This window comes from Schistocerca cancellata, chromosome 2, assembly GCF_023864275.1.
Source record: "Schistocerca cancellata isolate TAMUIC-IGC-003103 chromosome 2, iqSchCanc2.1, whole genome shotgun sequence".
NCBI lineage: Eukaryota > Metazoa > Arthropoda > Insecta > Orthoptera > Acrididae > Schistocerca > Schistocerca cancellata.
Genome location: NC_064627.1, coordinates 1,046,743,806 through 1,046,764,989, shown reverse-complemented (window position 1 = coordinate 1,046,764,989; position 21,184 = coordinate 1,046,743,806). Strand labels below are relative to the sequence as shown.

The 21,184-nt window shown below is 41.1% G+C and overlaps 1 protein-coding gene across 2 annotated transcripts in view; it reads left to right on the top strand.

The window, feature by feature from the left end:
- Nucleotides 1-20,628, top strand: part of LOC126149306 (juvenile hormone acid O-methyltransferase-like) — an 85,233-nt gene extending 64,605 nt beyond the window's left edge. For both annotated transcript variants that reach the window (XM_049915807.1, XM_049915806.1), the window contains exons 4-6: nucleotides 3,469-3,601; nucleotides 17,213-17,360; nucleotides 20,159-20,628. In XM_049915807.1, the coding sequence (XP_049771764.1) occupies nucleotides 3,469-3,601; nucleotides 17,213-17,360; nucleotides 20,159-20,352 (475 nt within the window). In that variant the 3' untranslated portion in view covers nucleotides 20,353-20,628. The remainder of the gene's footprint in view (nucleotides 1-3,468; nucleotides 3,602-17,212; nucleotides 17,361-20,158) is intronic.
- The last annotated feature ends 556 nt before the right edge of the window (nucleotides 20,629-21,184 follow it).

The following is a 21,184-nucleotide window of genomic DNA, read 5'->3' as shown; positions in this document are numbered from 1 at the left end:
GTCTGGTAGGCTACTCTGTGCAAAATTTCTTGTAAAAATTGATATTTTGGCTGAAAAGTAGTCTTTGAAAATATATGTTTGGAACGTACGCCTCATGTTGTGTTAACAGTGAAAGATTCTTCTTTACACAGCCAGAAGGCCCAGAAATCAAGCAGCGCATTTCTTTGGGAAGTAGTGAAGCATTTTTATTCTCCTCACAGCCTCCAGTGTTATCGGAGGACAAGGTTGGTTACAATACGACATTTGTGGTGAGTGTATTTCGTCCACTTGGTCATAACCAGCAACTAGGTTCAAATGGCTCTGAGCACTATGGGAGTTAACATCTGAGATCATTAGTCCCATAGAACTTAGAACTACTTAAACCTACCTAACCTAAGGACATCACACATCCATGCCCGAGGCAGGATTCGAACATGCGACCATAGCAGTCACGCGGTTCCAGACTGAAGTGCCTAGAACTGTTCGGCCACACTGGTCGGCCAGCATGTAGGTGGTTACATTAGTATGCAAGAGGCCTTATAGAGAAAACACACGTATAGCTGTTTATAAACAAACATACATATAGATACTAAGATGATATCTGTTCTTTCGGACATGTCCGACAGAACAGATACCATCGCTGACCATGCAGCTCGTTAGAGTGAAATTACAATCAAATGAACACCCTTAGCTGCTTACAGGCGTTGACATACGTCAACTGGGACAGATGTCCGAAAGAACAGATACCATCTTAGTATATGTACGTTAAGGCTCACCGGCCACTTTACCATCTTCTTATTCTGCGCGAATGCACAAACAGTGCCCGAACTCTTACGGCAATCAGCAGCGCGCCGCGAGCAATGAGTATAATGGGCGGGGGCACTACGAATGTAGTGCGGGACAATACGTTGAGAATGTGGGTTTCGCGGGAGGCGTGCCAGAGATAAATCCCTACAGTCGCGCTATCCTCTGTGTCCTCGGTGGCTCAGATGGATAGAGCGTCTGCCATGTAAGCAGGAGATCCCGGGTTCGAGTCCCGGTCAGTGCCCACATTTTCATGTGTCCCCGTTGACGTATGTCAACACCTGTAAGCCACTAAGGGTGTTCATTTGATTGTAATTTATATACATATAGCTGGGTACAAAACAAACATGGATGCTGCTGGCCCAGTGCTCTCTGTGGGGGCACTCAAAGCAGGGAGCATGACACAACTGTGGCAAGGACGCCGGGTGGCCCTCACTGGTTGCTGGACAAACACTGTGACTTGCTCATAAGATGATGTGCTCTCTGTCTCTCTGCTTCCCAGGCTCTGCAGACGTTACCAGACATTTAGGGATGCCGGTACAGAACTTCGGAAACAGACATGCCTATAAGGAGGCTGAAATATCGTAATATCGTAATCGCAGAATTCGATGGATGTACTCGTAAGTGGTGGTAAAAGCCGCGTGTCGCAAATCTGTGTATTATAACACCTGATAACGATATCAGAATTCCACAAACAGATGTGCATATCACTGCTATGAGTTATATCAGTATTCTTTGTGCTGGTTCTCTAACTGGCACCCTACTTGCTTCTCCTGGAATTAAAACCGGGGTGGCCGAGCGGTTCTAGGCGCTTCAGTCTGGAACCGCGCGACCGCTACGGTCGCAGGTTCGAATACCGCCTCGGGCATGGATGTGTGTGATGTCCTTAGGTTAGTTAGGTTTGAGTAGTTCTAAGTTCTAGGGGACTGATGACCTCAGATGTTGGGTCCCATAGTGCTCAGAGCCATTTGAACCAAAACCAGCGGCAACTCTAATGACGAAACAGACTTCATCCCGGCCATATTTGCACCGATATTCTTATGCACTGTCGCTGTATACGAGCACCGCCTTGATGTCACTGTATTTTATTTAACTTACATAAGGAAACAATGACTAAGTCTCATTTCTTTACTAGAAATTTAATTGGTGATTTTGTATCTATTTCTACACCGCTGCCGTCAGTTTTACAATATTAAACAGCAAATTAATCGTCTAAAATTAACGCCAAAAATTTATATCAACCTGTAAGTGTTTCTTAAATCAGTTTTGGATAATGTTTAGAGTTACAAGAAAATACCTAATATCCAAGGGGAAGTTCTAAGTGTAGGTCTACGTCTCTCTTATAAATGCTGATGAGGTCGAAACAAATTCAGTCTGAAAATTATAATTAATATCGTCATACAATTGACATTCACTGGTGGATATATTTGTACATCTACATCCATATTTAGCAAATCACTGAGTTGCTTGGCAGAGAGTAAGTCCCACTGTAACAGTTTGGTAGCTTGCTGTTCAATTTATGTATGGAGAGCGGGATTAAAGCTTACTGAAGAACCTCTGTGTGCATACACTAATCATTGTGATCCCTATGGGAGCGATACGTAGAATGTTGTAGCATGGTTTTTGCAACTTTTAATAGGTAGTTTTTCACGTGATAACTTCCGTCTGTCTTGAAGCGTCTGGCAGTTCAGTTTTTTTAGCATCTCCGTGATGTTAAACAGAGGGTCAGACAGACTCATAACTATTCGTGCTGAGTTTTTAGCCATTCACTATCCCCTTTTAGCCCTATCTAATATGGGTCCCATGCAGTTGAACAATGTTATAGGATGGCTCAAAAGAGTATTTTAAGCAACTGATTTTGTAAACTTGATTGCATTTCCCTAGCATTCTACAATGAACAGCAGTCTCCACTGTACGTTCCATTAACAGGCACTATTTCGTTTCCCCAGTTCTAAAATATCAACATATCCTGTAGGTCTGCTGAGACAGAACGATACATGGAATGTCAGTGCTGTCCGTGAAAAAGAAATACGAACATCAAACTACGTAGTGGGCTTTTGTAGTCGAACTTAGCTATAAATAGCACTGTATTGACGGCATAGCCTACTTTCATATTAGTTGTTCTCTCCCACGAGGTAATGGCATTTTAGTGTTTCCTTGATTTTTTAAAAAGTACTGCAGATAGCAGAATGAAACTGTTCGATCAAACTGAAAGAAAAAGGACGAGGTTTACAGGTTCTGTTAACAAAATTGGGTTATTTTGAATCTCTGATGCATTATTGTTTCGTAACGTTGCATTTCGATGTTCTCAGAAAAATATTTATTTCCGCTGAGCTTATTTGCCTAACATTATATTCTCCGTGATGAAGTTGGCTAAAAGTTTTAAGATTTGAGGTACTCTCATATTATCTTGCTTTAACACTTGCGTTAATTGAGGGTGTACCTTCGGGTGCTCACCGGAGTCATTTTCATTTTCTGGCCCTAAGACATCTCGAAACAGGTGAAAAAGGTTAAATCACTCGTCAAAATTTCGTGCAGATAGATAGAAACAACGCTGCTGAACACCCTCTTGCAGATTTACAGTCGCACTGAGAAAACCAGAGAAATAGCTCAGTTAAATGTTTACTGTGAATTTTGTTAATTGTTTTACAGATCATTTTACATTAAGACCTGCAATTTTTTCAGGCGGGCCCTCCATAATATATACAAACTTCTGGCACCGGGTGGTGAAGCGGTGTTTACTCTGAAGGCTTATTGTACAATGTTCGACGTCTACCAACACATGGCAAAGAACTCCCGGTGGAGTAAGTATATGAAGGTAAGGTTGACGAAGCATTCTTTGTCAGTAAAATTTAAGCTACTGATATCAAACCACTTCCCTGCGTTAGAATGCAAATCCTCTGATTTTCGTGTGGTTAATTGTATTGGCTGACCAGCACAGCACAGCACAGCACAGCACAGCACAACACAACACAGAACAGCCTAGGGCAGCGGTTCCTAACCCTTTAAGAGTCGCGATCCCTTATACAGCGATCTGAGTTGGGTGAACCACTGGCTTTTAAATATAACATACAGCAGACATGCATAAAATTTAATTCCAAGCAAAACGTTTTGTAGCCTTAAACTAACTTAATCCTTAATGATTAAAACCTAAAGTTACTCTACTTACGGCTTAAAAGTTGCACAACATGGGGGCCTAGTTGCAATGCTTAAATACAAGTTTTCATTGAAATTTCTCAGCGCTTCCTTGGAATTCAGTGAGAATGTTGCGCCTGCTTTGCATGGCAAAGAGCCTTGAAGTCAGGAACCACAGATGTTAAATAAAGCCTCAAATCACTTTCAGCACGAAGTCTGTTTCTATATTTATTTTTTAAATGGGGGTACGAAGAAAGCGACTTTTCGCACAAATATGTGGATGAAAAGGGTAATAAATCCGTTATGCCTTTATTCGCTAACACTCATAACTCATTTAAACTTAACGAAAAACCAATTAATGACGTGACTTATAAACTTGCTGTAAGTGAAAATCTGTGGAAATTTAAATAAAACGCTCATTTTCATTTACGCTAAAATTGATGACTCTTCAGTGACGATGTTGGGTTTGTGGGGCAATCGCAGAGGGTAGTTGGAAGCTCCAATGTTAGGCGTGTAATGGGGCCCTTAGGGATATGGCGGCTAAGGAGGGGAAGAAATCCAGTGTGCACTCCTGTGCATTCCGGGTTGAGTCATTCCTGATGTGGAAAGGGTCCTTCCGGATGCCATGAAGAGCATAGGGTGCAGCCAGCTGCAGGTGATGGCACATGTCGGCACTAATGACGTGTGTCGCTTTTGATCTGAGGAAATTCTCTCTGGATTCCAGCGGCTATCTGATTTGGTGAAGGCTGCTGGTCTTGCTTACGAGATGAATGCAGAGCTCACCATCTGCAGCATCGTTGACAGAACCGACTGCGGACCTTTGGTGCAGATCCGGGTGGAGGGTCTGAATCAGAGGCTCAGACGGTTTTTCGACGGTGTTGGCTGCAGATTCCTTTACTTACGCCATAGGGTGGTGGGGTTTTGGGTTCCGCTGAATAGGTCCGGAGTTCACTACACTCAGCTGGCGGCTATACGGGTAGCGGAGGCTGTGTGGCGTGGACTGGGCGGTTTTTTAGGTTAGAAGGCCTCGGGAAAGTACGGGGTGGGCTGCAATCTCAAAGGGTGCATGGAAAATACAGGACGTGCTTGGATCAGGGAACAGTCGGAATTGTAGTTGTAAATTGTTGTAGTTGTGCTGGGAAAGTCCCTGAGCTTCAAGCGCTAATAGAAAGCACAGAAACTGAAATCGTTATAGGTACAGAAAGCTGGCTAAAGCCTGAAATAAGTTCTACTGAAATTTTTACGAAGTCTCAGACGGTGTTCAGGAAAGATAGATTAGGCAGAATTGGTGGTGGAGTGTGTGTCTGTCAGTAGTGGTTTATCTTGTAGTGAAGTCTAAGTAGGTACTCCGTGCGAATTCGTATGGGTGGCGGTTATACTTAACATCCGAACTAAGTTAATAATTGGCTCCTTCTACCGACCCCCAGACTCCGATGATACAGTTGCTGAAAAGTTCAGAGAAAATTTGAGTTTCGTAACAAATACCCCACTCACACGGTTTTAGTTGGTGGGGACTTCAACCTTCCCTCGATATGTTGGCAAAAATACTTGTTCAAAACCGGTGGTAGGCACAAAACGTCTTCCGAGATTGTCCTAAATGCTTTCTCCGAAAATTATTTCGAGCAGTTAGTCCATAAACCCACGCGAATTTTAAATGGTTGCGAAAACACACTTGAACTGAAACTTCCTGGCAGATTAAAACTGTGTGCCCGACCGAGACTCGAACTCGGGACCTTTGCCTTTCGCGGACAGGTGTCGTGCACAGGTAGCTCAGTCGGTAGAGCACTTACCCGCGAAAGGCAAAGGTCCCGAGTTCGAGTCTCGGTCGGGCACACAGTTTTAATCTGCCAGGAAGTTTCATATCAGCGCACACTCCGCTGCAGAGTGAAAATCTCATGCTGGGCACACTTGACCTCTTAGCCACAAACAATCCAGAGCTAATAGATAGCCTCACGACTGATACAGGGATTAGTGACCACAAGGTCGTTGTAGCTAGGCTCAATACCGTTTCTTCCAAATCCACCAGAAACAAACGCAAAATAATTTTATTTAAAAAAGCGGATAAAGTCACTAGAAGCCTTCCTAAGTGACAATCTCCATTCCTTCCGAACTGACTATGCAAATGTAGACGAGATGTGGCTCAAATTCAAAGCTATAGTAGCAACATCATTTGAGAGATTCACACCTCAAATTTGTAAGAGATGGAACTGATCCCCCGTGGTACACAAAACAGGTCCGAACGCTGTTGCAGAGGCAACGGAAAAAGCATGCGAAGTTCAGAAGAACGCGAAATCCCGAAGATTGGCTAAAATTTACAGACGCGCGAAATTTGGCACGGACTTCAATGCGAGATGCCTTTTAATACGTTCCACAACGAAACGTTCTCTCGAAATTTGGTAGAAAATCCGAAAAAATTCTGGTCGTATGTAAAGTACACAAGCGGCAAGACGCAGTCAATACCTTCGCTGCGCAGTGCCGATGGTACTGTTACCGACGACTGTGCCGCTAAAGCGGAGTTATTGAACGCAGTTTTCCGAAATTCCTTCACCAGGGAAGACGAATGGAATGTTCCAGAATTTGAAACACGAACAGCTGCAATCATGAGTTTCTTAGAAGTAGGTACCTTAGGGGTTGCGAAGCAACTCAAATCGCTTGATACGGGCAAGTCTTCAGGTGCAGATTGTATACCGATTAGGTTCCTTTCAGATTACGCTGATACAATAGCTCCCTACTTAGCAATCATATACAACCGCTCGCTCACAGATAGATCTGTACCTACAGATTGGAAAATTGCGCAGGTCGCACCAGTGTTCAAGAAGGGTAGTAGGAGTAATCCATCGAACTACAGACCTATATCATTGACGTCTGTTTGCAGTAGGGTTTTGGAGCATATACTGTATTCAAACATTATGAATCACCTCGAAGGGAACGATCTATTGATACATAATCAGCATGGTTTCAGAAAACATCGTTCTTGTGCAACGCAGCTAGCTCTTTATTCGCACGAAGTAATGGCCGCTATTGACAGGGGATCTCAAGTTGATTCCGTATTTCTAGATTTCCGGAAAACTTTCGACACTGTTCCTCACAAGCGACTACTAATCAAGCTGCGGGCCTACGGGGTATCGTCTGTTGTGCGACTGGATTCGTGATTTCCTGTCAGGAAGGTCGCAGTTCATAGTAATAGACGGCAAATCATCGAGTAAAACTGAAGTGATATCAGGTGTTCCCCAGGGAAGCGTCCTGGGACCTCTGCTGTTCCTGATCAATATAAATGACCTGGGTGACAATCTGAGCATTTCTCTTAGGTTGTTTGCAGATGATGCTGTAATTTACCGTCTAGTAAGATTATCCGAAGACCAGTATCAGTTGCAAAGCGATTTAGAAAAGATTGCTGTATGGTGTGGCAGGTGGCAGTTGACGCTAAATAACGAAAAGTGTGAGGTGATCCACATGAGATCGAAAAGAAATCCGTTGGAATTCGATTACTCGATAAATAGTAAAATTCTCAAGGCTTTCAATTCAACTAAGTACATGGGTGTTAAAATTACGAACAACTTCAGTTGGAAAGACCACATAGATAATATTGTGGGGAAGGCGTGCCAAAGGTTGCGTTTCATTGGCAGGACACTTAGAAGATGCAACAAGGCCACTAGAGAGACAGCTTACACTACACTCGTTCGTCCTCTGTTAGAATATTGCTGCGCGGTGTGGGATCCTTACCAGGTGGGATTGACGGAGGACATCCAAAGGGTGCAAAAAAGGGCAGCTCGTTTTGTATTATCACGTAATAGGGGGGAGTGTGTGGCAGATATGATACGCGAGTTGGGATGTAAGTCATTAAATCAAAGACGTTTTTCGTCGCGGCGACATCTATTTACGAAATTTCAGTCACCAACTTTCTCTTCCGAATGCAAAAATATTTTGTTGAGCCCAACCTACATAGGTGGGAATGATCATCAAAATAAAATAAGAGAAATCAGAGCTCGAACAGAAAGGTTTAGGTGTTAGTTTTTCCCGCGCGCTGTTCGGGAGTGGAATGGTAGAGAGATAGTACGATTGTGGTTCGATGAACCCTCTGCCAAGCACTTAAATGTGAATTGCAGAGTAATCATGTAGATGTAGAAGTAGGTTACAAAGTCCCAATCTTTACAATATCTAATCTAGCCACTGTCGCGAATGATGATGATAACACAAACAGTCCCCGGGCAGAGAAAATCCCAAACCCTGCCGCGAATCGAACCCGGGACCCAGTGATTCAGAGGCAGCACTAGACCATGGGCTGCGAACAGTTGACTCTTCGAAGGAATTGCTAATCCAGTTGTTATTTTTGGACATAGCTGGGAAATAATCTCTGAATGTTTCTCAAAGTCCCTTGAAATGTTCTTTAACTATATTCTTGACATTTTCGTCAAAAGAAAGATAGTTTACCAGGAGGAAGTCGAGGAGGGTATCAAAGCACTCGGTATGATTCCTGTTGAAGAACTTTTACCAAAAATTGAGTTTTTTAAAGACTGATTCGATAGGGCCTTGCACACTATAAACATTAACTTTGACCCCCGGAGAAATAAGTTTAGACTGTTAATTTTTGAGAAAATGTTTGCCAAATAAGCTAAATCTGAAACCAGATTTCATCTTCCATGCACTTTGCTTTGTGAGAAAAACTTCCGTCTTTAAGCTCATACAGTCTAGAAATAGTTTTACCTCGAGATAGCCACCCGACCTCAGTGTGTGTCAATAAACACTTATAAATGCTTCCTATTTCCTCAAAAAGCACTGCAAGAATGACGGAATCTGTAGCGCAATCCTTAATAAAATTATTTTTACTGCATCGTCCAGCACAGGTTTGAGTCCATCGAGAACGCGTTTAGAAACAAGAGTCTGTCTATGAACGCAAAAATGTGTCCAAGAAGCGTTCGGCGCTACCGATTTCACTTTGGCGACCATCCCAGCATAGAACACTGTCATAGATTTCGCACCATCTGAACCAATACATACACAGTTAGTCGAGTGTATTGAATTTTCGCGAAAGTATTCGATGTTCATGTAAATATATCTCATCTTATCGTTCTCTCTTTTAAGGGTCTGCAACATAGTAGCTCCTCTTCTACACTTCCCATCAATATAACGGCCGAAACGTAACAAGTTGGTGACCTCCGCCGATTCATCAAGTTGAATCGCAAAAGGATTGGCACGAACTGTTTCCAGAATTTCGTTTTCGACATAACTTAACATGCTTTTAATGTGGCGGTTGACCGTATTACCGGATAGTGGTACCATATTGACTTCTTTCGTGAAAGGTTCTCCAAGCATGCACTACACTACATCATTGATACATGCCCGCATTAAACTTAAGATATTGAATGAGGTTTTGTAGTTTTAACAGTCCTGTAGCTAACGCAATAAGACGCTTCAAGAGCATTTTCATCGTCACCGTTTGCAGCGTATACAAAAGTAGTTAAATCATTTTCCACTCGTTATGTTGTTCACGTGGGTGGAGTGATCAGTTTCTAAATGGCTTTTAAGTGGGAAAGGTTTCAGACTACTGTTAACAAGCATATCTCTACAAACGGCATTCTGTGGTCACAGACAGTCCTTGTCACTTCTATACGAAAATCCAAACCTAATGCAATTATCACTGCTCTTTTTCGTTACATACAGTTCAGTTTTTTTCGGACTGACACGCGTCTTTAGAAGCTGAATCACAAGCTGTCACAGCACTAACTTGAGATTTTGTTAAACCATGTTTCCCTTTAGAACTTCCAGTTTTTCCATTTGAATGTGAATGGGAACGATTCTGATACACAACTGACGACTTGCTGCACTTGACACAAGGAAGGAAGTAGTGGGCTGTTGTTGAAAATCAAGGGCCTGACCGCCATGTCAGCGTTCCTCAGCGGGGTTGTGGTACTGTTGTTAGTATTGTTAGATCGTGAAGAAGCTGGCAGACTAAATTTCCATTGTAGTGAAATCAAATACGTTCCTAACGTTGTTACATGACTGTAAGTCAAGCATTCCCGGTAAATGTTAATTTATTGTGGAAATAATGTGAAAAATTCCCCATGTTACATATGTGTGACAAGGAGAAATACAGAGTTAATTTAATTTTAAAATAATAATAGTAATAATAATAATAACAGTGCTGCAGAAGCTAAGGAAACAGTACTGGGTCTAACTTCGAAACCTGACCTTATGAAAAAGTGTTTTGACGAACACCTTTAAATATTTTACGAACCCCCAGGGGTTCGTGAACCACAGGCTTGGAAACGACAGCCTAGGGTTATAGATATTTACTGTCATTCTTTAGTGACAAACAGAAGTAGTAATAACTGTAGGAAATCGTTTCTTCGTCTAAATAAAAAAATTTACTTCTCCTCCGTTGAACCTGTGTGATGGTGGCCGCTGCATGTGTGCCTTTGGTTCGATAGTTTTTAACAATAATGATAGTATTCTAGAGTAGTACGGTAGAGAACTAAGATGGTAACGTAGGATAGAAATGCTATTTGCTTCGCTGTGATTTCTTCTGTTGGGTATCACGAGTGGCAACGAATTATAATGAGAAAAACGAACAGGCCGCAGCGTCAAGGGTGTTCTTAAGTCCTTTATTCCAGACATCTGGGAGCTGGCTCGGTCCCAGGTAAGTGCGGCGTTCCACATACACGACACGGTAGATCTCACATAGACGACGGTGTAGATCTCATTGTAGAATCCGACACCGGGTCTGACGGAAGTAATTACGTGTCAAAATACGATCTCTAAGGAAGTCCCTGCCTGAATACGAAACAAACAAAAAAAATGTCGATGTAGGTAATATGCTTCGTTTATCGCCGACGAACTACTAGAGAAGCAACTCAGGCCTGTTCATAGTGAATGAAACCTATCGGTAGAACACTGACGACCTTTTCATCACTATCGCTCGCGACAACCAGGTTAACATGACTGACATCGACAGAAGCCAGCGTGTAGGACGCAGAGGACCTGGTGCCACGAAACACAGGGGTATAATTACATTTGCTCCCTACCGGGAATGAAGGGAAATATTCAGCCAGAAGAGAAAAATCGCGAAGACTGAAACCACTGTCAGGAAAGATCTCACACACGAAAGACAAGTTGTTGAAGGTCGCCATATCAGAGTTTAGTATAAAAAGTGTGTGATATGACGGCAGGATCACAGTAAAGAAAGTAGAAAGTGAAGGATCAAAAACAAACATATCTCAACTGAAAGACATGAAGTGGAATCTCACAATACACACAACACTTCCGTCTTTTGTTCATTATATTTTTTATTTCCTGAACTACTTTAGTTCGTTGTTACTACTTATTTTCTTCGTTTTTTATGTACTCGTATCTTCATGTGTCAGTCTGGTTGCTATAGATATTCTATGCACGAAATAATTACCTCAATCTACCATTTTAAAACCAAATTTTTGATTTTTCTCACTACTATTGTCTAATTAAATTGTTTCAGTGCTCAACAGGTGTAAGTGGCTTCGTTTATCACAACTTGATATATACTTTCATCTTCTCAGCATCGTGGAATTATAGTAATCACTTGTTTCTGAATGTTACAATTAATTGCAGTTAAACGTTTTACTCTGCAATGTCCCAAGTGTTTCTTACGACACACTCAGAGGGGACTCGCTTATCCCATATTGTTGAAACTACTCCGTATCCACTCGTCCTCCGAAATTTGTCTGTTTGTGTGTCTGTCGGTCTGTCCCCGCAGCCTACAGTCGAGCGTGACAACCCTAACTCTGGTCGCTCAAAAATGACTGCAAGCACTAGGGGACTTAACATCCGAGGTCACCAGTTCCCTAGACTAAGAACTACTTGAACCTAACTAACCTAAGGATATCACAAACCTCCATGCCCGAGGCAGGATACGAACCTGCGACCGTAGCAGCCACGTGGTTCCGGACTGAAACGCCTACAGTCGCTCCGTCACAGCGGCCAGCTAACTCTGGTCGCCCCCTGAAGAGTGTGTACTTCAGCAACTACCGAACTCTGTGTGCCTTGCGGCAGGCGGGTAACTGCGGCGCTGGTCAGTCTCCACGCCGGTGTGCGAACGAACCGTCTGTGACATAATATCTAGTCAAACGTATCCGAACAGCCCTATGTAGTGCGGAACTGATCGGTAGAGGTCACGAGAGGCAGACCCGTCACTGTGAAAGGAGGGACTGGCAGGGGGGGGGGGGGGGGTTACTGTGTTGTCAATAGAGAAGGAGCAGCACCACAGAGCGTGGGCAGGAGAGCTCAGTGACGTCGAACGTGGAACAGTCGTGAGGTGTCACCAGAGTGATAAATCTGGGACATTTCAGCAATTCTGAAGCTGCTGAAGTCTACTGTTGGTGATGTGATTGCGAAGTGGAAACATGAACGAACAACCACAGCTAAACCAGGCAGACGTTAAATACCGAAAGACAGGAGTTTTGAGCATTGCGGAGGGTGACTGTAAAAAATCTGGTGAAAACGACAGTAATCACTTGTCGGCTCTAAAATGTGCGACCGAACCGCCGAATCTTTCCATCAGTAAATGGGGTATGTTCTCAACTGACTCGGTTGTTTTAACCCCCTCCACTGACGGAATGACCCGCTTCCTAATTCCGTATGTATAAAACCAATACGGACTTGTAGCTGTCACGCCTTTGCGCTTACTGCTACGTATATTAACTGTAAATAGCTCAGTCCTAATGGTAAGAGGTAGTAGTGAATTCACGTTGTTAATATTTGAATACAGCACAGCTGCCACAAGCTCAGCTCACTTTTACTCCACTCCTACCCTCGCCATTGCACCACATTAACTAGGTGCTACGTGGACCTTGCTAAATTCACTTGCGTATACATTTTTGACCGTTACTCGCCAGTATTTACCTAATGATTAGTACACTCCTAACCGGACTATTTCCCTAAGAGCTGTGATGATTCAACGGGTTCGATCCACGGCCTACAGTGCCCTACAGTTCACACGGTAACACTGCCTACCTGACCCACTTAACTTGGTAGTGAGCTTATGTATCCAACCACCACTGCTAGCAGCAGTGGATAATCCTATCAGCACGACGAGAGCAGCAGACTTACCGTCGAATCCTCCTGAAAATACTTATAACTACGGTCGCCAGCTCTGAAGGAGCAAAAGAATAAATCAATTTTTGGCTCGTTTCAAAGTGAAATGGCTTGAGTTGAATGTAAACTTAATTCTGAATATTACTATTTCTGATCATTCTAGATGATTCTACAAAGCAAATACTCTCTCAATTTCTGTGAGTTGGCTTGGTAATTACTACCAAGACAGTGTATGCAACTTGGGTTAACAAAATTCTATCCTTCAACTTATTTAATGATTTTGGATATTACTCTTTAGACAATTGATACAGAATTAGTTAAGTGACTTTACTTGAAAGGTTACTCGGAAAAATTTAAGTAACTATAAATAGGCGACTCATTCTGGTGTGACCATTGCTCTTTTCAACATTCTTATACGCTAAAGTATTCTACAACCAAAAGAATTGTAAATGAAAGAGGCGATGGTGGCCTCAGTCTGATTTCACTATACTATGTTTGAGGTTACTACACTTTACAATGAACAACATGCATCGTAATTTTACTCATTACTATATTCCGTCCTCTGCACTTGCATAAAAGAAAACTGGTATTCTCCTTTTACATGTATACAAAGTTCGACTTAACAATTGCAAGCAGTCTTGCCTTGGGTAGACATGTCAGTGCTGGTGGTGAGATGCATGTGGCTAACGCAGCTCTTCACGCCTCATGCCCTTAATGGCGGCTGGAACTACGAGCTGTAGCAATCGTATAAGCTACTGCACGTCCGCCATAAAATCTGGGCGCAGGAACTCTTACAATCAGCCCCAGTGGCATAGAGGCGGCTTCAACAACCATTCGTCGTGTTTTACTCCAAAAACGGCGACGATATTCGCCTCTTCTCTGTTGCACAATCACTTTTGCGTGAGCACAGTTACGCACGTCCGATCACGTCAACACTCCGCAGGCCATTCCATTGTTCAGTCCCTGTGTCTCCAGCTACCCCTAGCTACGCTCGTATCACCAAGAGTGGGGGCGTTCCCCTACCACCTTTTTACTGAAATCATTTAGTATTTAAGAATATTTATATTTACTACCAGTCATAATAATTTACTACTAGCGCTTTACAACATTAAATTATACAGTAATAACTTATAATTACCAAGAAAAAGAATACATTTGACTCAGAGAGCTAAGTGCATTGTCTGACAGGTAGCGCTAATTCCCAGTTTCGCCAATAGATGGCATCAGGGTGCACTCCCTGGCAGTCTCACACAAGCGCGCCCGTTTCCGACGCGCGGGCTCCAAATTACTGTCAGCCCACCATCATTTCAGTTCCGTTACAAGTGCTACCATCAGTCCAGCCAACACAGTGACTTACGAATGAAAAAGAGAACTGGACACAATGGTCGAGCAGCTCCACACAAGCCACACAACTCTGAAGTCATTGCCTGAACAACGCTTGAGGTGGTGTAAAGAGCAACGTCACTATGTACTGGATGGCTGGAAACGAGTGATTCAAAGTAATGTAAAACTCTGTATGCACACCAATCCGATGAAAGGGTGTGGGTTGTCGAAATGATCTGTCGTCGTGTGTGGTGCCAACAGTGAAGTACGAATGAGGTGTGACGGTTACAGGATTGGGTGTTACACAATCGTTAGGGCGTGGTTGCCTTATTGCGCTTAAGAAAATTCCAAATGCGGAAGGATATGAACTCATTTTACAGTGTTCTGCAGAAATTCCTCTCGTGCCTAAATGTAATCCAGATTTAGAAAAGTTGTTTCACCTTAAATGAAACTAAAATTAGTCAACTGTTTTGTCCTACCAAATCTGAACTACTGTGATGTAGTTAAAAATGGCACAAATAACTAAAACTACTGATGGCGCAAGCTAGGGATGAATGCTTGCGTAAGATAGGTGTGCAAAATTTGCTTCTTTGGTCATATCCGTCCCTTCTATATTCAGTTACGTTAGATTCACCTAATAGGTGGCGTAATTTTCACATAACACACTTACTTCATGGGTTCCTTAGTCACTGGTCTTCTCAGTATCTCACCTCACATACAGATACCTATCATTATTCCACAACTGCAGTACCAGACGAGATACGTCCAGCACGTTGATGATAATAATAATAATAATAATAATAATAATAATAATAATAATAATAATAATAATAATAATAATAATAATCCCAATACCACAACAGATAAATGCAGACTTTGCAAACAACAAATAGAAACAGTAGATCACATCACAAGCGGATGTACAATACTAGCAAATACAGAATACCCCAGAAGACATGACAATGTAGCAAAAATAATACATCAACAACTTGCCATAAAACATAAACTAATAAAACAACACGTTCCCACATACAAGTACACACCACAAAATGTACTGGAGAATGATGAATACAAATTATACTGGAACAGAACGATTATAACAGATAAAACAACACCACATAACAAACCTGACATCATACTCACCAATAAAAAGAAGAAATTAACACAACTAATTGAAATATCTATACCCAACACAACAAATATACAGAAGAAAACAGGAGAAAAAATTGAAAAATACATCCAACTGGCTGAGGAAGTCAAGGACATGTGGCATCAGGATAAAGTCGACATTATCCCAATTATACTATCAACTACAGGAGTCATACCTCACAATATTCACCAGTACATCAATGCAATACAGCTACATCCAAACATATATATACAACTACAAAAATCTGTAATTATTGATACATGTTCAATTACCCGAAAGTTCCTAAATGCAATATAACATATACCATACAGTTACAAGGAAGTCACGCTTGACCGAGGTCCGCGTCACGTTCCATTTTTAACCAGACTTAAGTCTGAGAAAAAACAGATAATAATAATAATAATAATAATTATTATTATTATTATTATTATTATTATTATAGTTTGTACTAACTTACGAAGTCTGGTTACACTGAAGAGAGCAACTGAAGTTCAAAATCTTGCCAGATGAAATAAATGTACAAATAAAAATCTGTATAACTGATGAGTATCATATTGTACAAGAAATTTAAATGAAACGATTTTGTTATAAAAAATTCACTATGTAATTTCATGACAAAAAATTAAATGCTATTGTTTTTAAATGAGAATTTCTATGCAATTAGGCAATATACACAATTTTTTCATATACTAGAGTTGTCCAGAAAGTAAGTTCCGATCGGTCGCTAAATGGAAACCACAGTGAAAATCAGAAACAGTTTATTTGCAAGAGTTAGCTACACTTTCCAGATATTTCTCTACATATTCACTGCTCTGACATAGACATTTGTCGGAGCGTTATACCGAATTTCCAACACCATTGTCATAGAAGGCAGCCACCTGTGCTTCCCGATAATTCTCTGTGCTGGTCTATAGCGCGTAGCCTGCGCCCAAGGGTTTTCTTCGTATCCAGCGTTTCATGTGAATGATATTCAGGACGAGCCAGTTAGGGCTGTGTTGTGGGTGCTCGAACACTTCCCATCGAAAAGGCTGCAGGAGCGTCTTCACTGCCCCTGCAGAGTGCGGCTGAGAATTGTCATGAAGGAAGTGCGTGGCAGTTGTGTTAGGTGGGCTGCATTCATTAAGGCGAAGCCTCTCAGCGGGCCCTCCTCCTTGGGGGGAGACAGCCTTGTTCTAGGCACCTTTACTCGCTCATAGTGCGCCCAGAAATGAAAAGACCATCTTGATGCGGTCGACGGTCATACTAGAGACACTGCCAAACACATCTGTGCAAAGCTTCAACAGGTTTTCATTGTGGTGTCCATTTCACGACCGATCGGAACTTACTTCCTGGACAATACTCGTATAATTAAATTACATAAAATTTAAAGTACATGCTGCCTGAACCGTTCACGTTTACTTTCTTCATTTCTTTATTGTGAATGATCACAGGATAAATGCTTACTTTCTATATGAGTCATTCACCAGATTTTGAGATAAATGCTAGTGTCAACTAGCGTATTCTGTTACAATGCCTGAAATTTTATAGAGCAATGTACATGAAAAGTTTTATCGGCATAGGATTATCAATGTGTGGTGACCATTCCCTTAAATCTATTTATTTGAAATAATTAGTATAGTGTCATGAGCTGCTGGAAGTTTCTGGGGCCTGACATCTGTATCTGCGCCAGCCCACTTTGTTTCTTGTGTTTTTCTGCTGTAATGCATGAATTTGTTCTAAAATAATTATCAGTAAAATGTATTATGATTTGAATTTTAGGATTTCGACAAATACATTACTCCATATCAGAATTCGAAGGATCCTGCCTGTGATCTTCGTAACATGTTGATTGAAGAGGGATTTGAACCAGTGATAGTCAAGACTGAGCCTCGAACTTACGTATTTCATTCTGATTCTGAAACCAGAGGTGAGTAGCATCTAATGAACGTGTCCTTCCTTGTGAACGTGTTTTAATGTGGGTGCTTTTCTCAAAAGCACTGTTATAACATGTTAGGCAGTGAATTCATGACGCTTCGTTTATGGTTCGTAAAGCTGACAACTGAATGAATCAACAACTCACGTTATAGAAAATTGCTCCAGCTTGATGCAACTGGGAAGTTGGGATCTAGAATTTGCAATGATGTAAAGGTTACACAGCTGTAGAGTTAATATTTGTAACGGATATGTTGTAAATTTGCAGTCTGAAGCATTTCGTAAACTGCCAGGATGGAATTGGTAGTTCTGGTTTGGCTTGGAACAACAGCTACAAAAGACATCCACAAGGGCTTCAGTATGAAACGTCAGCGCTATGAATAGAACGCTCTAGTAGAGAACCTAAAAACGGTAGACTTCACATGGTAATATTTCATTCTTATATTGCTCTCATACCTATCTTGTTCATAGTCTGTGATATAGATCTGCATTACGATATCCACAAGTCTTCTGACAAGAAAAGACTTCTCGTAAGAATTTCCCTTCTGTTGTTGGTTCAGGGACCTCGTGCTGGTTGCACAATATCCTCACATTGACACTTCAGGAGATATCAAATACATCAATACACATTAGTATTTGCAGAAAGTGAAACGACCGCTACTGATTGTGGTTTGAGTAAATGATATTTCAAGTTTTAATAGAAATCCTTGTTAGTGCAAATGCAGTTGTACGTTGTAGAAAGTGGTTTCAGAATCTGATTTAATCTTCTTGAAGCAAAACGTGATACATCTTTTATTTATGTTCATCTGCTTACCACTTTACTTATAAAAGCAATTACAAAGGGTTTGTATCATCTCTGTTTCGTAACCTAGTAGTTACTTACAGTTAATACAGGAACGCTACTACATGCAAGAATCATAAGCACAGCTCAGAAAATTGACAGAGTTTCAAGACAGTAGATTCACATGACGTTCATCAGACAGTTACAGCAGCTGAGAAATTTGTTTACATCTTCAATGTAATCCTACGGGGCTTTGTCATCATAACTCTAAGACATTTAAGAACTATAATTGGAAAGTAATGAGGAACAACGGTGATAAACATGTGACATCAAAATATCTTCTGCCAGGAATGCGAAGTCATGCTGAATGTGAGATATTGATTGTAACAGCCGAAACTAAACTAATAATATGTACATTCTATAGATGTAAAAGCAGTTCACTGCTAACCAAATAAAAATGCCTGAAATATTAAAGCGAGGTTTGAGAACCACTATAGAGAAAACCAAATTTGTTGCTAACATAAAAACACTAAAATTTATTCAGAAATAAATTTCTCTAAGCTAAAGAAGTTACGAGAAGGAATTAACGCAAATAGGGGTAAAAAAATTAGGAGTCAATGGTAAAATATATGAAAATATAGAACACATGACTGAAACAATGACAGCCACTTTTTCATATTTATTCATTTTGAAATGCCAGTCAAAGTTTCTTGTGAAGTGAGAAACTTGAGATTTCTATACAAGAGACCAGAGGTAAATTGCCCAATGATGATGGGAAATAGCTGCTGGGCGTTGTTCTGCCAGACTTCAGAACCAGCACACAAAACGAAAAGTACCCGAATTCAAGGAACCACGAAGACAATAGAGCATAAATTCAACTCTGCAGTTTATTTCAGAAAGACCCTTTAAAGTCGACAAAACTGAATAATGTTCCAAGACAGAGTTAAAAATTTTGGTCATATAAATTAATATTCGTGGAAAACTGCTGATGCAATGACAAATGAAGAAACATTACTGTATTAATGGAGTATTAGATCTTCTGTCGCCTGTAAAACAGATGTGAAAATTTGATTGGTGTAAGTTGTACTAACCGTCTGAGAAACTAGAAATACAGCTGATGACTGGGAAAGGAATAGTAAAAGTATAGCTATCAGCAACCAGATTTTATCTCGATTTGGTAAATTTTTACTCTTTTTAGATTGATGGTAGTACCTCACGAATGGATTGTTGTACAATTCATGGTTAAATGTTAGGTCCAGCTCCAGCCCTTGTATTTAGTTTAATTTATTTCAGCAGGAAGAAGTTGCTCTCATGTGAGTATAGTTTAACAAAATGCCTCCTTAAAATCTCATTGTCTCTAAATTTCTTCTATACAAAAACCTTTCAATTTTTGTTACTGATATTTCCGGCATGAGTTCTGTACAGATTTTTACTTCCAGTACCAGCTGCTCAGATTTCATATCGCATTCGGGAGGACGACGGATCAATCCTGATGAAGGTTTTCCGTGATTTCCCTAAATCGCTCCAGGCAAATGCCGGGATGGTTCCTTTGAAAGGGCATGGCAGACTTCCTTCCCCGTCCTTCCCTAATCCGATGAGACCGATGACCTCGCTGTCTGGTCTCGTCCCCCAACTCAGATGTCATAAATCTTTCAACTTCTTCTATATTCCAGTATCTTCCCTTGTACTCTCAGGAAACCTCTGAATCTTTACTTTGTCGTATTCTGTAGAGGCTTCCCATTGTAACAAGTGCTTTACTTTCTGTTCCACATTTCTCATTTTATATGAGAGCTGCGGTAACAGTTGAGTACTTTGTTCATTATTTCCTTTCTGTAGTTCAGACAGCCATTTATGGGTCTCTCCTGACATTCTCTGACATCTGAGTTCAGTTACGTAACTGCTGTGAGATTTCAAATCAGTTCTGCAAGGAATCTGGTTTTAAATATAATCGTAAGTCCAGGAAAAACAGGCTGGATATCAGAACATTAAGAGCTGTAATTCTCTTGTTTCAGGTGCAGTGAAATCTGTGAACGCGTTCGTCAGTCGCATTCCAGACGACGAAATGGATTCGTACATTGATGATTTTTTAGAGGACTGCTACAAAGTGAAGATGCTGACAAAAGAAAAAGACGAAAAGTCAGGACAGATAACGGTCTTCTACCATTACATTTCTATGGTAGCTGTGGCGAGAAAACCACAACATTAAATATTCTTATAAATTTGATACGTAGGTTATTTGTGTAATTTCTTTCACAGTGATCTGTAGTTTTAATACAATAAAGAAGACACAACTTTTCTAGAGGAGGGGTTTATCGTACTTACACTAATTTCAGTATGTTATTACCATACGTACACTAATTGCAGTACTTTATTAAAAAAGTAGCATTTTGCCCGTGGCTTCGCCGACGTAAAATTCTGCCTCTGCAAAAGTATAAAAAGTTGTGAAAAATGGTTCGACCTCTTTAGATGTTAAAATGAAAAATAAAACACTTTTAAATTTATAATAGTGTCATTATTTCATCTCATTTCCTCATATTCACTCACATTCCTTCGTTTTATTAACTTTCGTTTGTCGTAGGAGTTCGAAATTAAATGAAAGGTCGAGGTTTGAAAGCAACATTTATTGGAACTTAAACAGTGTGCCAAAAAAAATTTACTCATTGTTTTCGCGAAACATTAGTTGAAAGTTCAGTACATAGCGCCTTACTCCTACTACAAAGCAACGTCTTCGATGATTCTCCAGTCCTTCATCTCCCAGCTGTAGCAGCTTTGCATTTTCATTTGCTAGGGAGGGCACTGACCCACAGTGCGATATCTTTGATCCTGAACCTTGAAAGTTTTTGCAAGCCAACGTTGGTCTAAAACAAATTGCGCTCCAAGTGAAGTTATTTGAAAGCTTGAATTACGCTGATCAGCCAGAACATTACGACCATCGACGTACTATCGATATGCACCCTTCCAGGCTATAGCAGCGTTACTTGGCAAGGAAGGACTGCTAGTCAGACACACACAGTGCATGTAGCCTCTGTGAGTGTGCT